Source organism: Salvelinus namaycush, chromosome 39, assembly GCF_016432855.1.
Source record: "Salvelinus namaycush isolate Seneca chromosome 39, SaNama_1.0, whole genome shotgun sequence".
NCBI lineage: Eukaryota > Metazoa > Chordata > Actinopteri > Salmoniformes > Salmonidae > Salvelinus > Salvelinus namaycush.
Window position 1 is genome coordinate 13024249 of NC_052345.1, and position 13586 is coordinate 13037834.

Consider the following 13586-nt stretch of genomic DNA (forward strand, 5'->3'; position numbering starts at 1 on the left):
GTTCAGGGGCAGAACGACAGATTTTTATCTTGTCAGCTCAGGGACTCAATCTTGCAACTTTACGGTTAACTAGTCCAACGCTCTAACCACCTGCCTCACAAGGAGCCCGCCTGTTACGCGAATGCAGTAAGAAGCCAAGGTAAGTTGCTAGCTAGCATTAAACTTATCTTATGAAAAACAATCAATCAATCATAATCACTAGTTATAACTACACATGGTTGATGATATTACTAGTTTATCTAGCGTGTCCTGCGTTGCATATAATCGATGCAGTGCGCATTCGCGAAAAAGGACTGTCGTTGCTCCAACGTGTACCTAACCATAAACATCAGTGCCTTTCTTAAAATCAATAGACAGAAGTATATATTTTTAAACCTGCATATTTAGCTAAAAGAAATCCAGGTTAGCAGGCAATATTAACCAGGTGAAATTGTGTCACTTCTCTTGCGTTCATTGCACGCAGAGTCAGTATATGCAACAGTTTGGGCCGCCTGGCTCATTGCAAACTAATTTGCCAGAATTTTACGTAATTATGACATAACATTGAAGGTTGTGCAATGTAACAGGAATATTTAGACTTATGGATGCCATCCGTTAGATAAAATACGGAACGGTTCCGTATTTCACTGAAAGAATAAACGTTTTGTTTTCGAGATGATAGTTTCCGGATTCGACCATATTAATGACCTAAGGCTCGTATTTCTGTCTGTTATTATGTTATAATTAAGTCTATGATTTGATAGAGCAGTCTGACTGAGCGATGGTAGGCACCAGCAAGCTCGTAAGCATTCATTCAAACAGCACTTTCGTGCGTTTTGCCAGCAGCTCTTCGCAATGCTTCAAGCATTGCGCTGTTTATGACTTCAAGCCTATCAACTCCCGAGATTAGGCTGGTGTAACCGATGTGAAATGGCTAGCGAGTTAGTGGGGTGCACGCTAATAGCGTTTCAAACGTCACTCGCTTTGAGACTTGGAGTAGTTGTTCCCCTTGCTCTGCATGGGTAACGCTGCTTCGAGGGTGGCTGTTGTCGATGTGTTCCAGGTTTGAGCCCAGGTAGCGGCGAGGAGAGGGATGGAAGCTATACTGTTACACTGGCAATACTAAAGTGCCTATAAGAACATCCAATAGTCAAAGGTATATGAAATACAAATCGTATAGAGAGAAATAGTCCTATAATTCCTATAATAACTACAACCTAAAACTTCTTACCTGGGAATATTGAAGACTCATGTTAAAAGGAACCACCAGCTTTCATATGTTCTCATGTTCTGAGCAAGGAACTTAAACGTTAGCTTTTTTACATGGCACATATTGCACTTTTACTTTCTTCAACACTGTTTTTGCATTATTTAAACCAAATTGAACATGTTTTATTATTTATTTGAGGCTAAATTGATTTTATTGATGTATTATATTAAGTTAAAATAAGTGTTCATTCAGTATTGTTGTAATTGTCAGTATTACAAACAAATAAAAAATATCGGCTGATTAGTCGCTATCGGCTTTATTTGGTCCTCCAATAATCGGTATCAGCGTTGAAAAATCATAATCGGTCGACCTCTAGTCCAAACACACCAAGACAGTCGTGAAGAGGGCACGACAAAGCCTATTCCCCCTCAGGAAACTAAAAAGATTTGACATGGGTCCTGAGATCATCAAAAGGTTCTTCAGCCGCAACACCGAGAGCATCCTGACCGGTTGCATCACTGCTTGGTACGGCAATTGCTCGGCCTCTGACCGCAAGGCACTACAGAGGGTAGTGAGTACGGCCCAGTACATCAGTGGGGCTAAGCTGCCTGCCATCCAAGACCTCTACACCAGGCGGTGTCAGAGGAAGGCCCTAAGAATTGTCAAAGACCCCAGCCACCCCAGTCATAGACTGTTCTCTCTACTACCGCATGGCAAGCGGTACTGGAGTGCCAAGTTTAGGACAAAAAGGCTTCTCAACAGTTTTTACCCCCAAGCCATAAGACTTCTGAATAGGTAATCAAATGGCTACCCGGATGTGTGCCCCCCCCCCCCTAACCCCTCTTTTTACGCTGCTGCTACTCTGTTTATCATATATGCATAGTCACTTTAACTATACATTGATGTACATACTACCTCAACTGGGCTGACCAACCAGTGCTCCCGCACAGTGGCTATCTGCATTGTGTCCCACCCACCACCCGCCAACCCCTCTTTTACACTACTGCTACTCTCTGTTCATCATATATGCATAGTCACTTTAACCATATCTACATGTACATACTCCTTCAATCAGCCTCACTAACCGGTGTCTGTATGTAGCCTCGCTACTTTTATAGCCTCGCTACTGTATATAGCTTGTTGTTTTATTTCTTTACCTACCTATTGTTCACCTATTTTGCGCTATTGGTTAGAGCCTGTAAGTAAGCATTGCATTCAGCGCACGTGACAAACTTTGATTTGACATCGCAGCTTGATCAGCTGTTCCATTTCACTTACTGACCAGTCAACTGATCCAGGATCACAAATGGATTTTGCTGATTTGGTCACTCATCTGTATCCTTTTTTTTGTATTTGCCCTGCATGATTGCTTTCAGTTTCCCAAATATGTCTGTTACATAGGCAAGGAGACATGTTTTATTTTCAGCAAAGTCTGTTTTTTACATTCATTGCAAATGACAATTCCTCTCAATTTAAAAAAAAAAAAAAAAATCTTTCCCACACTCCCCCTCGATAACCACCAAGCCTCGGTTTGAAATGGAATGTTGTCATGCTCTGATCCCATATCTCTGCATAGTTTTGGGAACAGGCGTGCGCGATGTAGTTTACAATCGAAGTTACCTGCTGCATATCCGAGTTCAGCGCTCTTGCTGCCAGTTGCTTTCGGTGTACCTATTATAACTCAGTGGGTGTATAATACAATGCATCCTTATGGTAGATTGAAACTCATTCGTAACTAGAGTGGACTCAGTTTTGTCAATATAGCCACGCTGAACATCACCTGTGCTGTTTCATGCTTGGGAATCGTGAGACAGAACAATATGTCCTCGTGAATAGCATCCCCTGACAAAAGTCAATGCATCTCGGCCCACACAGCTAACGTCCATTTGGAGAGAATAAGGTGGGGAGTTTGAGTCTTTCAGTCAGTTTCCTCTTGATTGCTAACTATAGCGTCAATTCAGTGTTATCTGACAAAGGAATTGATGTGATTTTCTGTGCCTCTGCTTCCCCACACGTTGTTTTCACCATATCAATTGCGGTTGGTAATATCAGTCTCTGCAATAGTGTGTGGTTTCATAGTCATTCACAGTGAGAATGATTCAAGTGCGGCCTTTTCCCGCGACCTAAGGGCTCTGGTTGAATTTATACTTTTAGATTTGAATCCTCTTGATTTAGATGTTTAATGTTAAACACATTTACAATGATTTTGAAAGACAAACCTGACCCCATTTTCATAGACTCCAGTTTTGGGAACCGCTGCACTAAAGGCTGTCTTTTCCCACCAGATAAGTGACTGTTGATGAGGTGCTGATTGTAGGAGTCATGCCACGGTCTGTTGGTCATTGTAACCTTATGCCCTCACTCTTTCTCTCCTTTGTACCCCTCTTTCTCCTGTTCTGTTTCTTTCTCAATCTCTCTTCCCCCCCCCCCCCCCCCTCCAGGTTGCACGTACAATCAGTAACATGCAGCAGCAGATCCAACAGCACCAGCGTCAGCTGTACCAGGCCCTGCTGATGAAGCAGCAGCCCGCCGGCTCCCACTCCGGCCTGCACCCCGGCCAAGGCAAATCAGCCCTGGACTCGTTCCCAGGCCACCCCCAGGCATCGGGCCTCTCCGACCTGCACACCAAAGAGCCGCAGTCTTCTCCCAACTCCTACAGCCCCTACCCCCTCTGTGAGTCCAGCACTCACACGTGCACTCCTTCAGCCCCTACGCTCTCTCTACATCTCTCACAAACAAGCTGTTTGTATAACTAGTAAGCCTTATATACGTCAGTATAAGTCCCTTACTTTATTTATCTGGTTTGTGTTGAGCTGTGTATTCAATGTTAGATTTTTTCTCTCTCTTAGCTGGACTCAATCCAAACATGAATGTAAACTGCATGGAGGTGGGGGGCCTGTCCATGAAGGAGCCTCCCCAGCCCCAGTCCCGTCTGTCCCAGTGGACCCACCCCAACTCCATGGACAGCCTCTCTGGAAACTCCTCCCACATGGAGGCCAACCTCAATAAGCACGGTAGGAGGAACACTAGGAACTTTGAAGTCTCATTCAATGTAGTTTTTCCCTCGGGGGGGTGCAATAAATAAACATATACACGCTGTCAAACAAGAAATCAATCTATTAGTCATTTCGATAGGAATATTGGGTTTTCTGCTCACTTAGTCGATTTTCTTCTACGATATAGTGACTTATTTGACTCGCTCTAAATAACATTAACGTATTTCACACCAACTCTCTCACCAGCCAACAGACATTCTCTGGGTTTCTTTCACACGGTTTTGCATTCACACCAGACACGTTAACACTGGAAATATAACGTGTGAGCCACAAACACCACCTCCCCTAACCTCTCCCACTGTGGCGCGAGCAACAAGCTGCTGTGCTGCCCTTCTTATAGTAATCAACTTGTACCAGTAAACAGGCGTTGTCATTACTCAAAGGCTTTTGTATGTTTGCACATATCTCAATGATGAAACGGTGTGGGGAAATCTCAACTGGAAGTATTCAGTATGAAATCAATTGTTTATCTCTTTAGTGTCTGACATTTAAAATGACTATTTAAATCCATATCTATTTCTTAAGTGATGTCTCACGTTGATATTCGTCTGGATGTATCCTTGCGACCCAGTGTTCCTTTTGCCCTCCATACTCCACTAAGAGCAACACTGACAACCACTCTTACTTTGTCATGTTTTTAAGCCTCTATGATTGAGGCATCTATATACAGTACCAGTCAAAAGTTTGGACACACCTACTCATTCAAGGGTTTTTCTTTATTTTTACTATTTTCTCCTTTGTAGAATAATAGTGAAAGACATCAAAACTATGAAATAACACATATGGAATCATGTAGTAACAAAGTGTTACAAATCAATATATTTGAGATTGTTGAGAGTACCCACCCTTTGCCTTGATGAAAACTTTCCATACGTTTGGCATTCTCTCAACCAGCTTCACCTGGAATGCTTTTCCAACAGTCTTGAAGGAGTTCCCACATATGCTGAGCATTTGTTGGCTGCTTTTCCTTCACTCTGCGGTCCAACTCATCCCAAACCATCTCAATTGAGTTGAGGTCAGGTGATTGTGGAGGCCAGGTCATCTGATGCAGCACTACATCACTCTCCTCCTTGGTCAAATAGCCCTTACACAGCCTGGAAGTGTGTTGTCAGTGTAGTTAGTAGAATGGCGCCGGGGGGATGGCTGACGTTTTACGTGCTCCTAACCAACTGCTATTTAGAATTTTTGTTGTTGTTGCATTTAACGTATTTATTTTTTTACCTATTTTGTACATAATGTTGCTGCTACCATCTCTTATGACCGGAAAATAACTTCTGGACATCAGAACTGCGATTAGTCACATCGAACTGGAAGAAGCTTTTTTCTTTAACATGTCCGACGCAAAGGATATACTGCTTTCTCGGCAGCAGGCCCAAATCCCTGTCATTTGCATGAAGAAAAGCCTGAGAAAAGGGGGGCGGAGGTACTTCTGAGAATTCATAAGCGAGTGAGCAAACTCCCACTGCCATCCGTTCTATTGGCCAACGTGCAATCATTGGAAAATAAAATCGATGACCTAGGATCAAGATTATCCTACCAACGGGACAGTAAAAACTGTAATATGTTTCATTGAGTCGTGGCTGAACGACGATATGGATAATATAGAGCTGGCGGGATTTTGCATGCACCGGCAGGACAAGAAGCTACCTCTGGTAAGACGGGTGGGTGGGTGTGCCTTTGTCAATAACAGCTGTTGCGCAATGTCTAATATTAAAGAAGTCTCAGGGTATTGCTCGCCTGAGGTAGAGTACTTTATGATAAGCTGTAGACAACACTGTTAGGTTCTTACTTTTCAGAGTATATAACTCACGGACAATAGAGAAGCTTAACCAAGTTTAATTCTTCCCAAAGGGTCGACACAGCTGTATTCAGACAAAAGACATGGCTTCCCCCATGATGGTGTTCATACCCCACTTTGGGTGGAGTCTCTTCCTTATCCCTAAACATTGCATCCTTCCTGCTAAGCTGGGAACTAAGTGATATGAGCCTTCAACGGTTTCTCCCCTTATCAGTACTGTCACATGTGATTGTTTTCCCTGTACTCAGCCCCTCCTACGCTTTATTATGGCATACCTCATGTCTCTTGTGTAAATAATGTTCCTATACTCTGAGTATAACAATGTTCAAAGTTTACTCCAGACTCCAACGCTATCTACCAAGAGTTCTCATCTATATTATTCCTAGCCATCTAACACCACAAAACAAAGCTGGCACTAAGACTGCTCTCAACCAACTGTATAAGGCCATAAGCAAACAAGAAAATGCTCATCCAGAAACGGCGCTCCTTTTGGCCGGGGACATTAATGCAGGCAAACTTAAATCCGTTTTACCTCATTTCTACCAGCATGTCACATGTGCAACCAGAGGGGGGGGGGGGGAACTCGACCACCTTTACTCCACACAGAGATGGATACAAAGCTCTCCCCCGCCCTCCATTTGGCAAATCTGACCATAATTCTATCCTTCGGTTTACAAACAAAAATTAAAGCAGGAAGTACCAGTGACTCGCTCAATACGGAAGTAGTCAGATGACGCTGATGGTACGCTATAGGACTGCTAGCACAGACTGGAATATGTTCCGGGATTCATCCAATGGCATTGGAGTATACCACCTCAGTCATCGGCTTCATCAATAAGTGCATTGACGACGTCGTCCCCACAGTGACCGTACGTACATATCCCAACCAGACGCAATGGATTACAGGCAACAGATGAGCTAAATTCCTTCTTATGCTCGCTTCGAGGGAAGTAACTCTGAAGTATGCATGAGAGCACCAGCTGTTCTGGACAACTGTGTGATAACACTCTCGGTAGCCGATGTGAGCAAGACCTTTAAACAGGTCATTTTCACAAAAACCGCGGGGCCAGACAGATTACCAGACGCGTACTCAAAACATGCGCGGACCAACTGGCAAGTTCACTGCCATTTTCAGCCTCTCCCTTGACAGTCTGTAATACCTACATGTTTCAAGCAGACCACCATAGTCCCTGTGCCCATGGAAGTGAAGGTAACCTGCCTAAATGATTACCGCCCCGTAGCACTCACATCGGTAGCCATAAAGTGCTTTGAAAGGCTGGTCACGGCTCACATCAACAGCATCCTTCCGGATACCCTAGACCCACTCCAATTTACATACCGCCCCAACAGATCCACAGATGACTCAATCTCAATTGCACTCCACACTGCCCTTTCCCACCTGGACTAAAGGAACACCTATGTGAGAGTGCTGTTCATTGACTACAGCTCAGCGTTCAACACCATGGTGCCCACAAAGCTCATCACTAAGCGAAGGACCCTGGGACTAAACACCTCCCTCTGCAACTGGATCCTGGACTTCCTGACGGACACATTTTCCCCCTCAAGATTTGGCATGGGTCCCCAGATCCAGCTGCACCATCGAGAGCATCCTGACCGGTTGCGTCACCGCCTGGTATGGCAACTGCTCGGCATCTGACCATAAGGTGTTAGAGGATAGTGCGTATGGCCCAGTACATAACTGGGGCCAAGCTTCCTGCCATCCAGGATAGAGGTCGACCGATTATGATTTTTCAACACCGATATCGATTATTGGAGGACCAAAAAAAGCCGATGCCGAATTATATACTTTTTTTTAATAAATAAAAAATATATAATATTTGTAATGACAATTACAACAATACTGAATGAACACTTTATTTTAACTTAATATAATACATCAATAAAATCAGTAAAGTAAAAGTGCAATATGTGCCATGTAAGAAAGCTAACGTTTAAGTTCCTTGCTCAGAACATGAGAACATATGAAAGCTGGTGGTTCCTTTTAACATGAGTCTTCAATATTCCCAGGTAAGAAGTTTTAGGTTGTAGTTATTATAGGAATTATAGGACTATTTCTCTCTACCATTTGTATTTCATATACCTTTGACTATTGGATGTTCTAATAGGTACTGTAGTATTGCCAGCCAAATCTCGGGAGTTGATGGGCTTGAAGTCATAAACAGCGCAATGCTTAAAGCATTGCGAAGAGCTGCTGGCAAACGCAGTAAAGTGCTGTTTGAATGAATGCTTACGAGCCTGCTGCTGCCTACCACCACTCAGACTGCTCTATCAAATCATAGACTTAATTATAATATAATAACACACAGAAATACGAGCCTTAGGTCATTAATATGGTCAAATCCGGAAACTATAATTTCGAAAACAACGTTTATTCTTTCAGTGAAATATGGAACCGTTCCGTATTTTATCTAACGGGTGGCATCCATAAGTCTTAATATTGCTGTTACATTGCACAAGCTTCAATGTTATGTCATAATTACGTAAAATTCTGGCAAATTAGTTCGCAACGAGCCAGGCGGCCCAAACTGTTGCATATACCCTGACTCTGCGTGCAATGAACGCAAGAGAAGTGACACAATTTTCCTAGTTTAATATTGCCTGCTAACATGAGTTTCTTTTAACTAAATATGCTGGTTTAAAAAATATACTTCTGTGTATTGATTTTAAGAAAAGCATTGATGTTTATGGTTAGGTACATTCATGCAACGATTGTGCCTTTTCACAAATGCGCTTTTGTTAAATCATCCCGTTTGGCGAAGTTGTCTGTCTTTGTTAGGAAGAAATGGTCTTCACAGTTTGCAACGAGCCAGGCGGCCCAAACTACTGCATATACCCTGACTCTGTTGCACAGAACGCAAGAGAAGTGACAATTTCCCTAGTTAAAATAAATTCATGTTAGCAGGCAATATTAACTAAATATGCAGGTTTAAAAATATATACTTGTGTATTGATTTTAAGAAAGGCGTTGATGTTTATGGTTAGGTACACATTGGTGCAACGACAGTGCTTTTTTCGCAAATGCGCTTGTTAAATCACCCGTTTGGCGAAATAGGCTGTGATTCAATGATAAATTAACAGGCACAGCATCGATTTATATGCAACGCAGGACAAGCTAGATAAACTAGTAATATCATCAACCATGTGTAGTTAACTAGTGATTATGTTAAGAGTGATTGTTTTTTATAAGATAAGTTTAATGCTAGCTAGCACCTTACCTTGGCTCCTTGCTGCACTCGCATAACAGGTAGTCAGCCTGCCACTCAGTCTCCTCATGGAGTGCAATGTAATCGGCCATGATCGGTGTCCAAAAATGCTGATTACCGATTGTTATGAAAACTTGAAATCGGCCCTAATTAATCGCCCATTAGGATTAATCGGTCGACCTCTAATCCATATACTAGACAATGTCAGAGGAAACCCCTCAAAATTGTCAGACTCCAGTCACCCTAGTCATAGACTGTTTTCTCTGCAACTGCACAGCAATTGTTACTGGAGCGCCAAGTCTAGGTCCAAAAGGCTCCTTAACAGCTTCTACCCCCAAGCCAGAAGACTGCTGAACAATTGGTATCCAATGGCCTTTGGACTATTTACATTGACCCCCCCCCCCCCCATTTGTTTAGTACACTGCTGCTTCTGTTTATTATTATTATTAGTCACTTCACCCCTACCTACATGTACAAATTACCTCGACTAACCTGTACCCCTGCACATTGACTCGGTACCAGTACACCCTGTATATAGCCATTTTGTTACTTTTTTAAATAATATTATGGTTTATTTTGGAAATAAAATCTTAACTCTTTCGTGACAAAATTGTTGTATTTGGCGCATGTGACAAAGTTTGATTTGTCCTGTTGAAAAACAAGTGATAGCCCCACTAAGGGCAAACCAGGTGGGATGGTGTGTCGCTGCAGAATGCTGTGGTAGCCATGCTGGTTAAGTGTGCTTGAATTCTAAATAAGTGTCGCCAGCAAAGCACCATCACACCACCACCTCCATGCCTCACGGTGAGAACCACACATGCGGAAATCATCCGTTCAGCTACTCTGCGACTCACAAAGACAGTGGTTGGAACCAAAAATCTCAGATTTGGACTCAACAGACCAAAGGACACATTTCCACCGGTCTAATGTCCATTGCTCGTGTTTCTTCGCCCAAGCAAGTCTTATTTCCTTTTAGTAGTGGTTTCTTTGCAGTAATTCGACCATGAAGGCCTGATTTACGCAGTCTCCTCTGAACAGTTGATGTGTCTGTTAGTTGAACCTTGACGCATTTATTTGGGCTGCAATTTTAATGTATTTTTTCTCTTTTTTTTTCTCCCCAATTTCGTGGTATCCAATTGGTAGTTAGTCTTGTCCTATCGCTGCAACTCCCGTACGGACTCGGGAGAGGCGAAGGTCGAGAGCTGTGTGTCCTCCGAAACACGACCCAGCCATGCCGCACTGCTTCTTGATACAATGCCCGCTTAACCCGGAGGCCAGCCACACCAATGTGTCGGAGGAAACACCGTACACCTGGCGACCGTGTCAGCGTGCATGCGCTGGCCCGCCACAGGAGTTATGGGACAAGGACTTCCCGGCCAGCCAAACCTTCCCCTAACCCAGATGACGCTGAGCCAATTGTGTACCCCCCCATGGGTCTCCCGGTCGTGGCCGTCTGCAACAGAGCCTGGACTCGAACCAGGATCTCTAGTGGCACAGCGACGTAGTGCCTTAGTGGGCTGTAATTTCTGAGGCTGGTAACTAATGAACTTATCCTTTGCAGCAGAGGTAACTCTGGGTCTTCCTTCTGTATACCACCCCTACTTTGTCACAACACAACTGATTGGCTGAAACGCGTTAAGAGCGAAAATTAATAAGGCACACCTGTTGATGTGTCCAAACTTTTGACTTTTACTGTATGCATTTTAAATGAATTAATGAATTCCTTTGACTTGTCCTAGGTGCCATTTCTGCTGCTTCTAACCTGGGCCCCCCTGGAAAGCCCCCCCACATGGATGACTCCTACAGCCCATACAGTATGATGGGTGGGTCTGAGTCTCCCACCTCCCCCCTGGTTCCCCCTGACAGCTGGGGCCAGGTACCAGGAAAGAGCCCCAAGGACCAGATCACCAATGGAACGAATATCAACTGGCCCCCAGGTTGGTAGAGAACCTGGCATTTCAATCAGATCAAACGTTATTTCACACGTGATCCTGACACACTTTACTGATAGAGGACAAAGAAAAGAGATTTAAAACTCCTAACTTCTAAACTGTTTTGATTTTAGAGCGAAAAGAAAGATTTAGAAATGGGAAAAAACTGATTTAAATTGTTCCCCACAACATCAGTTGAGTTTAAAGGATAAATAACCATTTGTCCTCCATGTTGTCTCCTCAGAGTTCTGTCCAGGCGTGCCCTGGAAGGGCCTGCAGAACATTGACCCTGAGAACGACCCCAACATGACCCCAGGAAGTGTTCCCAGCGGCCCCACCATCAACACCAACATCCAGGACGTCAACCGCTACCTGCTCCGGGACCGCAGCGGAGGTGAGGAGAGGGTCAATCAGGGAGACGGGGTCTGTAGTTGGCTTTAAGATACACAGATTGTCAAATAGACTGTATACGCTCATTAACAGGGCAGGTCTCTGCTTTTGATTCTCAAACAGGTGTTGACTTGTGTTACTATATTGACAACTTTAAGCTTATCCTATTCCTTTCCATGGCACTGAAGGGGTTACAGTACTACCTTACTTGTTGTGACTGTGTCATCCAGTAGCACAGGCCCTGTTGTATTTATACACTTTCTTTAAATCAAGTTGTACATGTTTCTTTCCCCACCACCCCCTTTGTCCATAACAATGGGCCACCACGGCTAGGCTCCTCCCCTCCTTCACCGCCTCAGAACGGTGCTCTGCCCCCCTCCACGGACTGGCCAGTCAGTGGCTGCTACACTAGCTCTTTCAGTCTGTCCTCCCCGGATGAGGAGAGTGCAGGTACAGATCACAGCCCCCTATGTGGACATGCTGACCCATGGTCCCCAAGCTTGACCCCCCCCCCCTTCCCCTAATTACCACCATAGCAACACACCTTTATCCTATTGTTTGTGTGTGGTCTGTGTTGAGTGTTACGGTAGATAGGTCCTTCCTTTGCCTAATTTAATCCTACTACCAACTACCCAGTGCTGGTGTATCAAGTGCTCCACGATGTGATTGCATTGTATTCCTCATGGAACGAAAAGTTTGAGTGTTTGAATCAAGAAATGCTTTGAATGTTGTGGCCCTAGACCCCTATTCATAAGTATGTGTTGACGTAACATTTTTGTTGCCGTTAAGCAACCCACTGAGAATTGCTATGAATACATGAAAAATGCCCCCCTTTAAATGTCTTGAGTGATTCTGTATTTACATTCATGTTTCCTGTAGTCCTCAATGCGTTCTCCATTATGACTCATATAAACCCATGAAGTCAAGATTGAGGTTTCTTGTTGATGAACAACTGTTAATAGGGGGCTTCTTTTAAAACTTAGCATCTGCCCAAAGTTAGATTTCGAAGAATCTGTCATAGAACATAGGCTTCCTTAGAGGGTCTCCATCTCTACAACAGTATCTCATAGGTTCCCCTCTTCTCTCTCTCTCTCAGGTAAACTATCTGACATGAAGTCCACCTGGTCACCCGGGCCCATCTCCCATCCCTCCCAGGCCTCTCTATCCCACGAGCTGTGGAAGGTCCCCCAGGGGCCCCGTAACAACACAGCCCCTTCAAGGCCACCTCCTGGCCTCACCAACCCCGCCAAGCCCTCCTCCACCTGGGGAGGAAACTCCCTGGGCCTGGCCCAAGGCTGGAGCAGCTCGTACACCTCAGGTGAGATGCCACAGTACAACTCCCCAGCCTGAAATATAGACCGGGGGAGTTCCTCTGTAACAAGACTGGAAAGACACCTAGTAGAGGAAAATCAGTTAGTCGTTTTGAGATTGATTTTAAAGTCAATTCATGACTTGCTGCTCATTGAAAACCATGGACTGTGGATTTGAGCTGACCTTACTTTGTGCTGTGTCAACATCCTACCCTAACAATGTTTTTGACACATTTACCTAAAGCATAGCGTAGGACACCACATAGGCGTGTAATGTTCCTAGGTGTGGTCGTTGTAGAGTGTGATTCTCCCCCGTGTTTTTGTTTTGAGCTCCTCTCCCCTCGTCACTCGCTGGAGTAAGGTGGAGTAATACACACCCCGCTGTGGTTAGAGGCCCTTGTTAAACTGAAGTCTTGCGGCTTACTAGAGAAGACTTAAAGGACTGTTGTCATGGCTTCAAAGAGAACCTAAAGTCACACTGAGGTGGTAGTAGTGTAAGTGCTTACATGAGACGATGCAAATATGTTGTAAAAAAATAAATAAAATAAAAAATAAAAAAGAGAACATGCATAGACAAACAATGGACAACTTATGTACATACATACAAATATGTTGTCATGTTATTGACCAAAAAGGATTGATTTATATTTTGTGTGGACCTAAATATTGACTGATCATGTTCCCCTCT

The 13586-nt window shown here is 43.9% G+C and overlaps 1 protein-coding gene across 1 annotated transcript in view; it reads left to right on the plus strand.

Moving 5' to 3' along the window:
• The window catches only part of LOC120032783 (trinucleotide repeat-containing gene 6C protein-like), a 64253-nt gene that overhangs the window by 42821 nt on the left and 7846 nt on the right, over positions 1–13586 (plus strand). The window contains exons 14-18 of the mRNA XM_038978964.1: positions 3631–3862; positions 4039–4203; positions 11007–11204; positions 11443–11592; positions 12685–12906. Coding sequence (XP_038834892.1) covers positions 3631–3862; positions 4039–4203; positions 11007–11204; positions 11443–11592; positions 12685–12906 — 967 coding nt within the window. The remainder of the gene's footprint in view (positions 1–3630; positions 3863–4038; positions 4204–11006; positions 11205–11442; positions 11593–12684; positions 12907–13586) is intronic.